Consider the following 17,908-nt stretch of genomic DNA (forward strand, 5'->3'; position numbering starts at 1 on the left):
ATCCGGTCAATCGTAAAGGAAGTCAGTCCTGAATATTCATTGGAAGGACTGATGCTGAAGCTCCAATACTTTGGCCACCTGATGCGAAGAAATGACTCACTGGAAAAGACCCTGATGCTGGGAAAGATTGAGGGCAGGAGGAGAAGGGGACGACAGAGAATGAGATGGTTGGATGGCATCACCGACTCGATGGACATGAGTTTGAGTAAGCTCCGGGAGTTGGTGATGGACAGGGAGGCCTGGCGTGCTGCAGTCCATGCGGTCGCAAAGAGTCGGAGACGACTGAGCGACTGAACTGACCTGAACTTACGTGAACAGCTAGCCCGCCCCGGGCGGGCGTGAGCAGACTCGCCGCGCGGTGGGCGTGGCTCTCTCCGGCCCTCCTCCAGCCGGTCCTCCTCTTCTCCCCACGCCCCGCTCTCTCTGTCCGGTCTCCGCATGCGCGACCGAGCCCTGGGGGCGGGGCTGCTCCATCCGGGTATCCAGCGGCCTGTGGGTGTTTTGTTTTCTTGGCTGGAACTTGAGCGGTAGGTAGGAGGCCCGGCCCCGGCGCGACACCGGGATCCGGACATACTGCACCGGCCAGGCTGGACTTAAAACTGTAAGTACCAGGCGGGAGTAGGGGAAGGGGAGGGGCCGTCCGCTGCCGGCCGATTGAGGCTGGAACCGTCTGCCCGGCTGATGCTGCCTGGGTCTTTGCGTCCATCCTCTTGGGGAAGCTGCAGGCTCAAGCCAGCGCCTTGCTGGACCCTTCTTTCCTGCCCACTTACTGCTGACCTTTGTTCGGCCGGGGGCGGGAGAGGGCGACCACCTCCGCGCTCCGGACAGTGCCCTCCCCTGGACGTCGCAGGATCCCTGAAAATCGAAAATCACCATGCTCCTCCCACCCCGCCCCCGCTACTTTAGATCTGGGGAAGCAGGCACCCGGGAAGGAGTTTAAGCCGGCTGGTCCCCTCGGCGAGGGATATGGCCGAGCTAGAAGAGCTAGATCTAGTTCCCACGTCTTCCCAGTCGCTGGCCACCCTCTACCCCTCACATCCCCGGAGTCTGGAGGGGCGGAGTTTGGGGTTGAGTGTGCGGGTCGTAAACCAAAGAAAAACGGAGGATTCGGGTTGGCGTCATCGGGGTAGATCGAAAGCAAAAGATACTGGATTGCTATTCCGCCCAGGGAAGAATTTTTTTTTTTAAGTTAATTTTCAAAATTGTCCTCAAGGCCTATTAGCACAGCTTTTAATTTAATTTTTAAAAGTGAGTTTCCAACTGGATTCGTTACTTTTGTAACAACCCTGGTTGTCAACTACAGAGGAGCTTCATAGGGTTAAGATTCACTGTAGGAATTTGGATGTTTGCTTATTAACAATTTACACTTAAGGGAGGCTTTTTCATCTTCTGAGACAGAGATAATATGGATGTGTCTTACACTGGGTCTGTATAGCCCAGCTCAAAGGAATGTTTTGTGTAATTGTCTATGGTAATTTATCCGTGGTAATTTAGCAATGGATTCCTTTTTCTTTCTTTCCTTTCTTCCTTCCTTCCGTGTGTGTGTGTGTGCGCGCGCGCGTGCTTAGTCGCTCAGTCGTGTCTGACTCTGCGACCTTTTGGACTGTGTCCCACCAGGCTCCTCTGTCCATGGGATTCTCCAGGCAAGAATCCCGGAGTGGGTTGCCGTGCCCTCCTCCTCCAGGGGATCTTCCCGACCCAGGGCTCCAAGCCGCGTCGCCTGTGGTCTCCCGCATTGCAGGCTGATTCTTTACCCTGCATCGTGAAAGCCCTCCTTCCTGTTCTTTCTTTGTTCCCCTTTTCCTTTTTTAATGGTCTGAATTAATACTGACTTCAATTTTGTGCTTTTTTTTGGCTGGAAAACATGTTAGAATCAGAGGTAGAGATTATTAAAATGAAATGGCTGTTCTTTACATAGAGGGCTTCCCTTATGGTTCAGCTGGTAAAGATTCTGCCTGCAATGCGGGGAGACTTGGGTTTGATCCCTGGGTTGGGAAGATCCCCTGGCGAAGGGAAAGACTACCTACTTGAGTATTCTGGCCTGGAGAATTCCATGGACTGTATAGTCCATGGGGTTTCGAAGAGGCGGAGACTACTGAGCGATTTTCACTTTCGCTTTTACACAGAAATGAAGCCACAAGACAGGCTTGGAAAAAAAATAATGAAGTGAAAGGACTTGATGTGAAGAAACATGTTATAGATAAAATGTGTAAATTGTTAAGAGAAATATTTTTCATCTGAGTCCATACTTTAACTCAGCCAAAATTTTATCGTTTGTCTCTTCACTGTGCTAGTGCTCCTGGACTCTAAATATCTAAAGAACATAGTAACTTCGTTTGGAATTAAAGTTAATAATCATTATAAATTTTTTTTAGTATTTGGACACCCACTTTTGCTTAAAATCATCTTTTAAATTAAAAAAAAAAAAAACAACAACTAAATGAGTCCACACTTTGTTTTCCAGAGTTTTGTGGAAATTCATCAAAAGCTGAATCTCAAATGTTCTGAAGTATATGTAGCAAATAAAGTATTTATAACTTCATTTTTATTAAATTATTCCTAAACTGATATTTTCTAGAAACATAAGTCAGATTTGAAGAAATTCACTAGAAGTACTGTATTAAGTTGGTTTTGTTTGTTTGTTTAAGTGACCTGAAAAAATGTCTGGATTTCTGGAAGGCTTGAGGTGCTCAGAGTGCATTGATTGGGGGGAAAAGCGCAATACTATTGCTTCCATTGCTGCCGGTGTTCTAGTAAGTGTCCTTGATCATTTGGGCCTTCCTTAATTTGATGTGTTTGTTTTTATGTATTTTGAATTCTGTGTGATTTCTTTAAGTATGTACTATTTATTTTATCTTTGACCACTGAATTTTTAAAAATAAATGTTGATATTTTTGTTTATGAGAGGATTTATGTATTCCATTTAAAGAGTTGACATTATGGCTTAAAATTTGATATCATTTTTCTTTTACTGCATAAAACATAGTATAGTGAGACAGTATGTTTTATATATTTATTTACAACATGGATTATGCCTCCTCTTAGTGAGTACGTGAAGTTACCAAGAACAATGAGGTCAAAACCATTCAAAAGATATGACTGCATTTCTCCATAACTTAACTTTTCAGTGTCATTAGATAAATAAAGAGCTCATTAAAATATATTGTTTAGAAGTAATTTATAGAATAAAATTCTTATTTATATTACAAATCCTCAAGGCATGTGATATTTTTTTGTGCTCTAATGTTGACATATACTCTAAAGAATGAATTTTAAGTAAACAAGCAAAAATCTAAGTTTAAATATGTCTCTTTGCCTAGCCTCTTGACAGTTATAATCTATGAAAAATAATTGTCCTAAATTTTTCCAGAGTAATGTCGAAATATAAAACTACTATAGAAATTCTGCTCTTATATTTTAAAAAAAGCTTTGAATTTTAGTCTCTGAGGAAAATATCTTGAGTATGTTGGGTTCAAAGTGTTTGAAAAAAAAAAAGGCAAAAGAATACTTGTGCTACCCAGTAAAAATGTCATTAATAGAGTATAAATCTGTCTATAACCTGATAAAAATAATTTGATTAACCTAAAATAGTTATTTATAAATAAATAGAGCTAACTAGGTCAAGGTTGGAAGTGGGGATAGAGAAGGGGGTTACTTTCCAAATCTGCTAAACTACATGTCAGAATTTGGTTAATATCATCTTTTGTAAGTGTCTGCTCAAGTGATAAAAAATATTTATGCAGTTTTAATGTCTTTTTTCATTTTATGTTTGTCCTTGATAATGTCCAAAGCCAAATTCAATTAAGATAAATTATAATTTTGTGTTTTAATTGAATGTAGCATCACCCCTGAAACCATCTGTAGACTGCACTGTAGTTCATCAAAAGAGAAAGCAGTACTGCACAGCACATTGTTTATTTCACAGCACCAAGAGACTAGCTAAAGTTCTATCAACAATAATTATTCCCCATATTATTTTGAGTACTGTTTTTTTCATTTTCAATAATATCTTTCTGGAGGCTTTTATCATCAGCAACAGGCCACTCCTCTTGTCAGTTCAAGTCTAAATGACTCTTTTCCTTTCTCCTGCCATGAAATATAATTTATTTCTAGTTCACAAAAATTAGATCACAGACTTTTTAAATGACAGTATAAAAGAATGATTGTAATCATCTTAGAAAAGAAGTTTGTGTTAATAAATAATAGCTGTGGGATTTCAGGGGATCGAATCTTTCATCAGATACTAAGCAAAGTGCTAATTGTATGCAAGAAACTGCTGGAAGATTTAAGAAAATTGTGGACTTTATTAGAAGGGATCTCTTCACTTAGATTCTTTGCTTTTTAGCCAGTAAGACAAGAAATGACCGTCATTTCTCCTCCTGCGGTTTGTTGTAGTTTTTTACAGGCTGGTGGATCATCATAGATGCAGCTGTCATTTACCCCCGCATGGACGAATTCAACCACTCCTACCACGCGTGCGGTGTGATAGCGACCATAGCCTTCTTAATGTAAGTGTCATCGCGAGTGAGGCGACTTGCACAGATTGTCCAAGAGAAATATGTTTTATGTACAGTTGAGTAGAGTTAAGGTTTTTAAATGTTACCAATTGAACATATGGGTTGTGATTTAAAAGTCAAATCATAGAGAAGGACTTAGGAAGAAAAACAGTGATCCTCTTTTCTGTTCTTCTTATTTTAATATTTATTTATTTGGCTGAGCTGGGTCTTTAGTTGCAGTAAGGGAACTCTAGTTGCAGCATGTGGGATCTAGTTCCCTGACCAGGGATTGAACCCAGCCCCCACCCCCACCCCACCCCCCCCACACACACACTGAGAGTGTGGGGCTTAGCCACTGAACCAGCAGGGAAGTCCCCAGGGCAAACTTCTAAAGAAAGCAAGGCTGTCTCAATTTAGAGTGGTATTCTGTGAAGCTCAGTGAAAGACGTTTTCTGTTTGGAACGTGTGTCAAGGATGGACAGAGTCAGATTTTACCGCTTGCATCTCTTCGTGCTGCGTATGTCTGATGTGTACAAAAAGAAAACTAGATAGGACCAAGCTAAAGATCACTCCAATCTTGGCAAGATATAACTCTAAGAATTTCACTCTCAAATTTTAACAAGAATCAGAATCATCTAAAGGATTTGTTCAAATTCAGATTGCTGAGCCATACACCCAGAATTTCTGCTTCAATAAACTTGGGGTAGAACCAGGGAATTCTCATTTTAAAGCATGTCCAGGTGGTATTGATTCTGCTGGTCTGGGGACTATATCCAGTGCTTCACGGGATACTGATTGAGGGGCCTTGCCTATTGTTGTATGAACCCATTACTCAAGACTCCTGAAGACTTAAATTTGTGGAACTCTTATGGTTAGATAGCATCACCAACTCAATGGACGTGAATTTGAGCAAACTCCAGGAGATAGTGAAGGACAGGGAAGCCTGGCATGCTGCAGTCCATTGGGGTGGCAAAGAGTTGGACCCGACTTAGCGACTGAACAATAACAACAACAGCTTGTTGTACCTGGCAGTTTGATGTCATGGATAATTTCCTCGTAGAGTCAGAGACCCTGATCTCTTGGTTTTATTTTGTTCACACAGGATTAACGCAGTATCAAATGGACAAGTCCGAGGTGATAGTTACAGTGAAGGTTGCCTGGGTCAAACAGGTAAATAGATGCAAACAACATCTTACTGTACACTCTTAAAATAAGAATTATACATGTAAGAGCCACTTGTCTGACTTCTTCAGATCGGGAATAGGATGGAGATGTATCTAAGGAGAGGTTGTAGAAAAGTTGCATTTGGTCAATGGTTGCCAAATAGTTCAGAATACAAAGTTTTGAGTATATAACCCTGTCCAATAATAGTCCTATATAGATATAAATGTATACAGTGTATAGTAGAAAACACTATATAATAAAGAATACATTATGCAAAGTGCAAAATAGACTTTCTAGTACTTGAAACTTTACTATATAAATTATTTTCTTCCCTTTTTTCCCAACCTTACTTGATTGAATTAGCATTTTGATACAGCTTAGATTCATAGTTTTTGGGATGTTTCAAAATACACAACATAAAATTTACTATCTTAACTATTCTTAAGTGTACAGTTCAGTAGTAGGTACATTCATTTTTATTGTGCAGCCAGTCTCTAGAACTCTTTTAATCTTGCAAAACTGAATAGGCAATAGAGTTGTAGTGCTATTAGATTCACCCAGGTTAGATTCACCCAGGCCTGCCTCCCACCAAGGAACTCACATCCCCTGGACCCATGGCCATGTGCCCAAGGTAGGCAGGGCACAGGATGTGTGTAGCACAACTTCCTGTAGGGTCCAATTTAGTCAAAGATTTGAGGAGACAGATACTTATTGAGCATTTTAAATGGTAAACTAATATCCATACAAAAATAAACCTGAATATAGGCAAGTTTTAGGTGACTTTTCTCCCCCCGCCCTAATGAAATAAAAAGAACTGCAGTGGTCAATTCTGGTCTGTGTTTTCAGACTCCCTCTGGTTCACTCTCTGTTATCAATAGATGAACTTAAATAGACGCAATACAGATATACTGATATACTGTGACCTTGTAAAATCTAAATGAAGAGATAAATGTTAGCACAGCTCTGGGGGTCCAGAGCTGGTTGTATTTGTGTATCATATCACATCTATAAGTAAGAGCTTATTATTTCAGAACTATTGTTTTATATCTTGGGTATGAAATCAGAAATTTACATATAACATTATTTGCTGTGCTTTATTGAGGAAGGCAGGGTTTTTATTAAAATGCATTTGTGCTAATTAAATAAACTCATCTCAGAATTCACTTTAGGCAAGCTAATGACTGTTTCAATCAGTCAGTTCAGTTGTTCAGTCGTGTCTAACTCTTTGCGACCACATGGACTGCAGCACCCCAGGCTTCCCTGTCCATTACCAACTCCCAGAGCTTACTCAAACTCATGTCCATCGAGTCGGTGATGCCATCCAAGCATCTCATCCTCTGTCATCCCCTCCCCCCCGCCTTCAATCTTTCCCAGAATCGGGATCTTTTCCAGTGACTCAGTTCTTCGGATCAGGTGGCCAAAGTATTGGAGTTTCAGCTTCAATATCAGTCCTTCCAATGAATATTTAGGACTGATTTCCTTTAGGATTGACCGGTTTGAGCTCCTTGCAGTCCAAGGAACTCTTATAAGTCTTCTCCAACACCACAGTTCAAAAGCATCAATTCTTCTGCACTCAGCTTTCTTTATAGTCCAACTCTCACATCCATACATGACTACTGGAAAAACCATAGCTTTGACTAGACGGACCTTTGTGGGTAAAACAACATCTCTGCTTTTTAATATGCTGTCTAGATTGGTCATAGCTTTTCTTCCAGGGAGCAAGCATCTTTTAATTTCATGGGCTGCAGTCACCATCTGCAGAGATTTTGGAGCTCAGGACATAAGGTCTGTTACTGTTTCCATTTTTTCCCCATCTATTTGCCATGAAGTGATGGGACCAGATGCCATGACTCTGTTAGTAAATCTTCATAAATATTATATAAACGTGATTTGTAAGTTGATTATCTTTCCCTGTTAACGTAATTTTAATGCTGTCTAGGCACTTAGAATGTAAAGACAAAAGTCGACAGGGAAACGGCCAGCGTCCATACCAACAATCCTTAGCACAGTTCCCACTATTCTTGCTTTAGACTCTGATGGCAACTGCACATGTTTTTCTCTCTGGGTTTTTGTCTTTTTTTGAAAGGCTAATTGAACTGAGTGCTGCCATATAAGAAACAATTCTCGTAAAATATTATTTCTCTTAAGGTGCTCGCATTTGGCTGTTCATTGGTTTCATGTTGGCCTTTGGCTCTCTGATTGCATCGATGTGGATTCTTTTTGGAGGATATGTTGCTAAAGGTAAGAGAAAACACAGTTTACCTTTTACTTCAATGGAATTTTGAAATTTTGCATTAAAGTTGTTTTTTTTAGAATAAAGTTTTCTTTGTATAGTTCAGCCAACTACTAGCAATGCATTTGTGCCCAGGAACCCCCCTCCCTAATCTGTATTTGTATTTGTTCTGTTTGCTATGTTTTTAGTATTCCTTTCTCCTGTATTTTTTCTTCTCATCTAGAGCCTGGAAGGGATGGGACACAGCTCCATACCTTGTTTCTCTTTAGCTTCCAAAAACCTCAGAAGCAGAACACATATCTTGTCCAGCTATTTGGCAAGTCTTGACTTGCTGAATAACATGTAGGCAAAGATTTAACATCCTAGAATTGAAATTTATTGAGCTCAGCCTCCTTGATAATATATCATCTTCTTCTTTTAGATAAAAAAGCAAATGAACACTTAATGCATATCTGCTATATAAGGCCAGTTTGAGGCAAGCTAGGAAAAGACCTACTCTCAGGTCCCTGGTTGAATCTTTTCCTTGAGGGACCCCAGAAAAATATGAAATTCATTCAGTGTTCTAGGTAAAATTGACTATGCTTATCATAGTAAAAAATAAGATATTAATGATTTGCCAAACTGGACCAGCAGAAATCTAATCTAGCTCATATTTTAACACTTCACTTTGATAGATAAGATGTAATTCTTGGATTAAAATAATTGGTTTCCTGATTTTTTTATTCAAATTGTTTAAATCTTGCAGATAGGAATGATAGGCAGTTTTAAATATTTATAGTTCTTCTTTTATTTATGTAATTTTTTATAAAACCATGTTGCTAAAAATATAGAAAAGAAAGAGAAGAAAAACTAATAATCTTACTGCTCTTAAATATTTTGGTATATTTTCTTTGGTTTCTTTTGTTTCTTAAATAGTTGTAATCATAGTATAAATATAATTTTGAACCTAGCCTCTTGCCTATCATACGAAATTCTCTTGCTGCTACAAAATTTATCACCATCATAATTTAAAAACAAAAATGTTACTTTTTTATCATGTGAATTGCTTATTCATTGTAGAAAACTGAGAATATAAAAGAGCTCAAAGAGGAAAGTAAAATTACTGATAATTCTTCTTTCCTAGATAACAACTATTAAAACAGAGCCCCTTTTTGTAGGAATGTGTTCATCTCATAGACTTTGAAGTTATTTTCCTAAAGGCTTCTGAAGCCAAGTTATGCTTCGAGAATTATTAGCAGCAAATCTGTAATTTTATGAAGTGCCTTTATATAGAATTTTTATGAGTCATTCTAGTGGTAATGGTTATTTAATGTGGCCTTCTAGTACAGAGGGCCTATACAAACCAGCTATTATGGTAGTCAGATTAACTTAAAACTCTTAGGCGGAAAAGTTGCTATTCATCACGCCTCGGTTTGTCAGTGAGTGATCATTGACAGCTCCAATAGTAAACACTTCGAGAATTTCAGCTTCAGTCCAGGACAAAATCGAGACAAGATGGTCCTTTGGCAGTCTTTCCTATCTTAGTGGCTACTTTCTCCATCCAGGTGTTTAGGCCCAAAACATGGGTGGTTAAGGCCTGTCAAAGATGACACCTCTTTCTCTTACATCCCACAGCCTAATCCATCCCCAGATTCTGTTGATCCTGCTATTAAAATATATCCTGAATATGACCACTTTTTATCTCCTCTGTTGCTCCCACCCTGGTTCCATCCATGATAGTCTCTGGCCTGATTTCCTAAAATAGCTTGTTTGTGTCCCCTCCCCACCCTCACCCCCCTTTAGTCTACTGTCAGCACCGGAGCCAGAAGATCCTGTTGAAGTGTGTCAGCTCGAGTCACTTTTCTGCTCAAAACCTTCCAGTGATTTTTTCCCTCTCACCCGGATTGAAAATCAGAGTCCTCACCACTACTGTGAGGCTGTGAAGGATCTGCCCTGCACCCCTACCTGCCGCTCGTCCTTCTTTGATCTGTCTCCTGCTTTCCTCTCTTTGGCCCTTGAGACTATTCCTCCACTGTACTAGCATGCTACCACCCCAGGGCTTTTGCACTTGTTCTGCTGCTTCTGCATGGCTTCTGCCCTCACTTTCTTTGTGTCCTTATACTTTTCCTTGCATCACCTTCCCATGAGGTCCTTCTGGCCATCTGTATAGTATATCATCATTCAGTACACTTCCCATACCTTTCCTGCTTTACTTTTTCTTCTTACTTATTCTCAACAGTGTTTAGCTCCACGAAGGCGAACATTTCCCCTGTTTTGTTTACTGTGTTATCCTCAGCACATTCAACAGTGCTGGTACGCAGTATGTGCTCGGTATTTAGTAAATAAATGAAGGAAGCTACCGTTTACTAAACCAGAACTACACTCTGATATGTACTGTGTCATTTAATACCCACACCAATCATAGTTGCCAGAAAAATCAATTATGTTAGGCAGGAAAACTGACATTCACCAGTTTATCAGAAACTGAATGTTTTGAGATCATGCACCTCTAACTGTTACAATTACTTTTATAGAAAAAGCCGTAGTATACCCTGGGATTGCTGTATTTTTCCAAAATGCCTTCATCTTTTTTGGGTAAGTTTGTTTTGCATTCTTCATCCTATCTTTTTTTTCTTTTTTTAAAGTGATACTTTATTTTATGTCATTGACTGTATTTAGTTGCTTAATTTCCTCCTGTCTAATGCCTCTCCCCCATGTTATTGTCATAAAATAAGAATGAGACTGAGACAGATACTTTTAATACATGGGTTGGTTTACTGCCAACCTTGGAAACATACATTGATTTTTTTTAAATGCCACCACCTCTCCTTTAATGAAGAATTGTGATTCATGTAGATTTAGTTATCTGGCACTGGCACTGTTCATTTAAAATTTATGTCTCTAACAGTTGCTTTTAGTGGAAGCCTGCTTAAAACCATTTCTTCTTAAAATTTTGTTTCTGGATGCATTTTATGGTTCTTTTCTGTCCTTGGTGTCACTAGAATTTATGTGTGATATTTGAGGTGTAAAGCCTTGACCTTTTTTTTATCCTTCTGATGCAATGACAAAAGATTACTTAGACCCTAAAAACCTTAATACTTTTATCACTAATCTTTTCTAATGTTCACTCTTTCCTGGACATACAGGGCATGCCCTATCCCCTTTCCCTAGCCTCCCTCTTCACCCCACCTCCCAAAAAAACAACAGAAACTTCTCTTTATCCTATGTATCAGGAGTTCTTAATTCCCATTGCATGGGTAGGCTTCTAAAGACTGGGAACCACCAGACATGTCTGCATGCAAGACACTGGTTTTTCTGTTTATTTCTGGGAAGAGAGCCTATGGCTTTCATCAAATTTTCAAAGATGTCCTCAATCCAGAAAAGATTTTTTTAAAAAAACAAAACAAAACTGCTGTATATTCTAGGACAGTCTATTCTAGGACTTTCCCTTCCCTTCCTTGTCCTTTCCCACCCACCTCTTGAAAGGAAGTAGATAACTCCTGTCTACTTGAACCACTCATGGAATGCTAATAGTTGCCCTTTAACAATAGCCAGCAGTTGGTATTCATACTTTTTCCATTCCACCACAAAGCATTTTTGCAATTTTATAAAATCAGTTTAGAAATAAGAAAAATGTGAATTTACATGTGGCAAGATATACAGCCTCTTTGGGTCATACCTTGCATCTTGAAACTAGTGGGGAAAATCCAAGAGTTTTTTTGTTTTTTCTAATGTTAAGCCATTGATTTGTGTGCAGAAAATAATGCCCGAAGTTTCTTGAGCACTTTTTATGTGCAAGGCACCATTCTTAGTGTGTTACATGTGTGCTCCCAGTTGATTCCTACAACTCTAAAGGTGGCTCCAGTGTTACCATCATTTTATATGTGAGCAATAGGCACAGAGATCATGTTCCAGATTGTGTGGCTAAAATTCAGGCTATCTGACTCTGAAGTTGAGGTTCCAGGAGGATGGAATTTGGAATGAGTTTAATTAGCATTTTCTCCTTTGTTGAGTCTTCAACCAGTTGCTTAATATTAGTTCTGTTTCCTTCCTGCCCGCCCCCCCTCCTTTTTTTAAAGAATGTAACACTGTACTTGATAAAATAGGAAGTGAACCAACCTCACTCCCCAAGTTTTGTAAATTTGGTAAATATGGGTAGATTTGTTATTTTGTAGGGTGGTGTATTATAGCATGTGTTTATTAGAGGGACAGTGTTGATGTTTAGACTTTCTTTTCCTTTCAAGCTATAATGCTGAGGCTTGAACATCTTTAAAGAAGGACCAGGCATCTGAGCTCAGTACTCCAGAATCTCCACAGGGTTAGAGGTGCTCGTGGGAAGTCAGTGTCCCACAACTTCAGCCAATGGAAGGTAGCGTAACAGGATCAGAGGCAAGGGTCAGAAAAGCTTCAGGATGGAGTGGTGGGGAGGGGATTTACCAAGAACCAGCCAGGGAAGGCTAAACAGCAGCCTTCTGGGTTCTAATCTTTGTTTACTCTAGCAGAGGTGGAGGATAAAGTAAGTTCCACCTTCAGATGCTGTTTCTGGCAGAGAAGTTCCTCTGTCAGAGCAGGGAGGAGGAGCCAGAGGATTGAGAGATTTGTGGGAAAATTTTATCTTTTTTCAATGAGGGAAGAAACACGTGTGTTCATACAGTAGTTACCACATTTTCACAGAACCTTAAAAACCCGTTGCTGACTTGTCTCAAGTTAGTTATAATATGTTATTTTTCCATGCAACAAGTTTGGTTAATTTCTCATGTATTGCTGTTGTACTCATTAAATCCAAAAACTGATTTGGTTTTGTGAAAATACTGTAGGCAAATAGCAGTTAAATCCAACTAATAGACACCATTGTCAGGATAGTTGTAGCAGATTGCCTACCGTTTTTGAATTTATAACAGAACAGTTCTCAGCAACAAACTTAGAAACTGTTGTTTCAGACATCAAAAACAGAAATCAGTACCAAAGGTAACCATCTGACAATACAAGAGGGACTGGCTTTTGTCTGAGAAACTTTTGAGGTTGCAGTTTGCATCTGGTGATTAGGGTGTAAAGTTAAGCTATGCCTCTTTTAAGCTATCTGTGGAGTAGAGGCTCTGGTTTTTCTTTTTTTGTAGCAGTAGTTTTGAAATTACCTGGAAGAGCACAGATCAATCGCTTTTTGGAGGTTTATGAAATCCTTTATAAAGGAAAATTCCATGAGAGGGTATAGACGACTTCCTGGTTGCATTTTTTTTTTTTTTTTTTTTTCATTAAAAAACACTCAAGTGCTTACCTTTATAAAGGCCCGTGAAACCTATTTTGTTTTGGCTGTGCTGAGCAGCTCACAGGATATTAGTTCCCCAACCAGGGAGCAAACCCAGGCCCCCTGCACTGGAAGTACAGAGTCCTGCCCACTGGACCACTAGGAAATTTCCTATGAAACCTTTTAAAATTGACCATTTTGATTGAGGGTATATCTTTGAGTGTACACTGGAAATTAGAAAATAGATGAGAAAACAAATGAAAACCAGCAGATGCCATTGTAGTGTTTACTTTTCACTTCTCCCTTGCCTTAGCCCCCCGACATCCAAGCCCTGATGAGTTTGCTTCTCAGTTGTCTTAACCCTCTTCTCTTTGTGTTCATTTCCTTCGTTAGGTTCGGTCATTCTCATCCCTTCCTGAGCACTTCACACTCTTGACTGATGTCTCTCTTGGGTCCAGTTTTCCTGTATCAGTGTTCCTTCTAAAACACTAGAAAATGGCAGCCCACTCCAGTATTCTTGCCTGGGAAATTCCATGGTCAGAGGAGCCCGGTGGGCTGCAGTCTACTGGGTCACAAAAAGTCTGACGCCGCTGAGTGACTAACACTTTCACAGAAGAGATTGCCACTAGGGGCCATCCAGCAAAATTCAGGACACTATTGTTTTGTTTTATTGAGCTGACATTTAAAAATGAGGGTATTTTACCTAAAAATCTGAATTCTTGAAAATGTAGAGGATCCGCCAACCCTGGGCCCTGGCTCAGCAACAATCATCTAGAGCTGAAGTTGTTTCTTTTACCCGGAGATGCATCTCTGCGTAGTCCCAGCTTCTGCGTTGTCTGGGCCCAAGCTGCCTTTAGTAGATCACAGGCTGGTGCCCGCCCGCTTGACTCATCTGAGGCTTCCGAAGGCCCCTGTGGGCAATTTGCCACTCTGGTCAATTGGCTTGCCAAATCCTGACCACTGCCATTTCTCATCCTCCTTGTCTCTTAAACTGTACTCTAGCCATATTGGACTCTCCCCTGCTCTACTACACCACAGGTATTTATATCAAGGTATATATCAATTAGCCAAAAACTTTGTTCAGGTTTTTCCATAAGATCTTACAGGAAAACCCTAACGAACGTGTGTGTGTGTGATCTTATGCATCTGCCCTCTTAAATTGAAGCCTTAAAAGCTGTAGACACTTCCCAAAATAAAACCTAGAGGATAGGCTCTGTGAGGGCATTTCCTGACATGTCCGTCTCTGGGGCTTTGCCTGAGGACCCGTGGTCTTTTTTATTGACCTGTGATCTTTTATTCCTCTTTGCCTTTTTTATTTTTCTCCTCTTTGCCTTTTGATCTGCCATTTCCTCCCCTGAAACATCTTCACCATCCCACCAGCTCCCGCTTCTCCCACCCTGCCATTCAAACTCCTGCTTATCCTTCCACGTTCTTCTAATATCACCACCTCTGTAAGTCCTTTCCTGACACATTCAGGCAAAATAAATCCCCATATGGGACTTCCTAGTGGTCCAGTGGCTAAGACTCTGTGCTTGCAATGCAGAGTTCGACCTGGATTCGATCCCTGGTCTGAGAACTAGATCCCAGATCCCACATCACAGCTAAGACCTGGCACAACCAAATAAATAAATATTAAAAAGAAAAAAAAAAAAAATCCCCGTATGTTCTCTGCTCCCTTAACATGTGGTGTATATGCCTCTCCCCGCCCCCGGCCCTCTGTCCTTACCACGCGTGTCATCAAGCGCATGAGCAACTTGAAGGTCGGGGCTGTCTCTTTACCTTCATAACCCTCGCTTCTCGCACTGCATCTTGACTCAGAAAAGGCATGTTAAGGGAATTAGATAATATCAGACATATAACGGTTACACACTAAACACTGGTTAACTTCTTAAGAGGGACATACATCTCCAAACTCAGAAGTTCGGGTTGCAGGCTAGCTTGTGGTAAAAAGCACAGTCGCAGACATTGGCCGAGCTTACTACCCTGGAATGATCAGTTTCTGTTCTGATCCATCCCCTGGGTTTTTTCCATACAGCTCATCAGTTATTCTTTGTCGCTAGTTTCCCACAATTCTAAATCTCTCGTCTTTTTTCCCCAAACTCAGCCAGTCATGTGATATTTCTTGTTCTTTTCACAGAGGACTCGTTTTTAAGTTCGGCCGCACTGAAGACTTATGGCAGTGAAAGCTTCTGGTTCGTTACTGCCCAGCAGCCCTGCGTGGGGTTTCTTTTTGTTTGGTTGGTTTTTTTTTTTACTACTCACTCCCAGTCTTTTGTAATGCCATTTTCTAAACTCCTTTCTGAGTATAGTCTCAAATTTGTATAATACTAAAATCATGAGAACTCTCTCTTTAATCAACAACCACAGCAAAATCTATTGTGATATACATTTGATTACATTTGATTAACTTGTAAAATGTTGAAGAAAAGTATTTCACGTGAGAAATTTTTATTACATTTTATCATGTTTATAAAAATAAATCACAAAAGAAGTCATGGAAGCATCTTATATGAGTATTTGTCATATCCAAGGTCCAAAGCTGCAATGAAAATGCTCTGAAGATTTAATGTGTTTATTTAAATGTGGCCTGTTCTGTGTCAAATACTAGATGAAATATAAACACGTTCTTGTTTTTAAAAACTATTCAGTGGTCAGAATTCTTTCTCACTATCCTTTGTGTTTGCTTTATTAATGTATGGTTTTGCCAAAAATTCTGTAAATATTTCAGTGTAAGTAGTTATTGAGGGTCTCCCAAGGGGTGAGTGAATATGTTGAAAGAGAGAAGCCCCGTAATCTAGCCACCAGTTTCCTCAGAAGTGTCCCTTCAGAGCCACTGATGGCGGGAAGGGCAGTGGTGATGACTCGGCTGTGACCCTGGGCCTGGTGGGACGCTGACAGTCACCCCAAGCCACCGTGGAGGGAAAGAGGAAGCGGAGAGGGACTTGGTCTTTACTCCGGTGACTGACTCTCTTGTTGGTTTGATAATAAATTGAATTCCATTTTGTTGTATCTCTACTGAACCACTAAGCTCAAAATAGACCAAGTGAGGTCAGTTATAATGACAAGTGTTCAGCTACTGGGAACTCTTAGTCTGTTCCTTTTTGGAATTCTTTTATCCTCCAGGCTCCCCACTTTGACATAATGGGAATTTTTTTTCTTTAATGAGCTAGCTAACAATGTGGGTACATGTTCTTCAGAACTAAAGCTTGAAATATTGTCATATTAATAAAGCTTGCAACAATTAGCTATTCGTTAACCACCAAATACCTCTCAGGTGATTTAGATTGTGGTACCCTTTCTATGTCAGCCACAGTTTTCTCCCAGTGTGTATGTTTTATTTTGTTTGTTTTTAAATTTTAGTTTTTGGTTACACTGTGTGGCATGTGGGATCTTAGTTCCCTGAACGGGGATCAAACCTGCACCCCCCTGCATTGGAAGCACCGAGTCTTAACCACTGGACCGCCAGGGAAGTCCCTACTGTGTATGTTTTGAATGTTGCCTGGTCATCGGCTACTCAGGGAAATGACTGTATCACTGTCATTTCGCCATCAAATCACTGTTTTTTAGATCCACAGGTATGAGAATTGGAGGAGATCTTGGGGATTGAAGTTTACCTTCTCTTTTTACAGATAAGGGAACCCAGACCATGGTGATTTAAATATCCTCAGGGTCATAGGACTAGTTTTTAAATCTTGAGGCAGTCTGTCTCCACGTTGGATCACAGATGTTTTCCCTACAGTTAAATTCAGGATGTGCTCAGGGAATAAGAACTCCTTGTAAAACCACTGGAATAAAAAGCATAATGTCAGCAAGGATTAAATCTGAGTCTTCAGTTTTCCCCTGTTTTATATCAGCTGCTCTGCTGATATAGGTGAGTTAGCGGTGTAGCTTAATACTTTATTAAGCACAAGAAAGAATCTAGGAGTTGTCAATAAAATTGAACCAAAACCTTAATGTCTTCCCTCATAGTTTAATCAGTAAAGAATCTGCCTGCAATGTAGGAGAACTGGGTTCGATTCCTGGGTCGGGAAGATCCTCTGGAGAAAGAAGTGGCAACTCACTCCCGTGTTGTCGCCTGGAGAATCCCATGGATAGATGAGCCTGACAGGCTACAGTCCGTGGGATCGCAGGAGTCGGACATGACTTAGCAACTAAACCACCACCACCATGTGTCTGTACCCAAGACAGTATTGAGAGCATCATCTTTCATGAAACTAAACATAATTATTTAAAATCATTATAAGATTATTAAGTTTTTAGTCTTTTATTTTTAGTATCAAATCTATCTGACCTGTCTCATTGTACATAAGGAGACTTTGCCTATAACAAGTGGTTGTTGCACACACACACACACGCACACACACAAATGGGCAATGGTGAAAAGTTGTCTTGTTTTCAAACAGGCCTTGTTTCTCTTGGATGCTTTCCCTTAATATCCAACAGCCAAACGTGGAAACTGTAAAAGGAAAGCAAACTTTTTTTACTATAGATGAACCCTTACACACTCAATATTGCACACATATTGATTCTGATTTGATCTTTTGAAACTTATGTTGCCCAAAATGTTACTTAGTCACAAAGGCCTTATCACAAATAAAGAACCTTTATCACAAAGTTCTTTCAAAAAATCTGAATTGGAAGACCTCTTAGGTAAATCTCATTTCATACAGCTCTTTACATGGATCATTCATGGTCACCTGGCTTTTGTTTGTATAACTCCAGTGAATGACTCATTACCATTTGAAGTAGTTCTTTCCATAACATCTTATGGAAAAACCTGAATGAACTTAA

The 17,908-nt window shown here is 40.0% G+C and overlaps 2 protein-coding genes across 2 annotated transcripts in view; one reads left to right on the top strand and one right to left on the bottom strand.

Annotated features, from left to right (window-relative positions):
- The first annotated feature begins 460 nt into the window (after positions 1-460).
- TMEM50A (transmembrane protein 50A) lies at positions 461-15,760 on the top strand. Its single transcript, XM_043909281.1, has 7 exons — positions 461-601; positions 2,649-2,753; positions 4,396-4,508; positions 5,599-5,666; positions 7,809-7,901; positions 10,407-10,467; positions 15,255-15,760. The coding sequence occupies exons 2-7, from the start codon at positions 2,661-2,663 to the stop codon at positions 15,298-15,300; spliced, it is 474 nt and encodes a 157-aa protein (XP_043765216.1). The 5' UTR covers positions 461-601; positions 2,649-2,660; the 3' UTR covers positions 15,301-15,760.
- A 1,696-nt stretch (positions 15,761-17,456) lies between these two features.
- RHCE (Rh blood group CcEe antigens) overlaps positions 17,457-17,908 on the bottom strand; it is a 39,136-nt gene continuing 38,684 nt past the window's right edge. Inside the window, exon 10 of the mRNA XM_043909280.1 lies at positions 17,457-17,573. Within this exon, the coding sequence (XP_043765215.1) occupies positions 17,547-17,573 (27 nt within the window). The 3' untranslated portion in view covers positions 17,457-17,546. The remainder of the gene's footprint in view (positions 17,574-17,908) is intronic.

Source organism: Cervus elaphus, chromosome 8 (genome assembly GCF_910594005.1).
Source record: "Cervus elaphus chromosome 8, mCerEla1.1, whole genome shotgun sequence".
Classification (NCBI taxonomy): domain Eukaryota; kingdom Metazoa; phylum Chordata; class Mammalia; order Artiodactyla; family Cervidae; genus Cervus; species Cervus elaphus.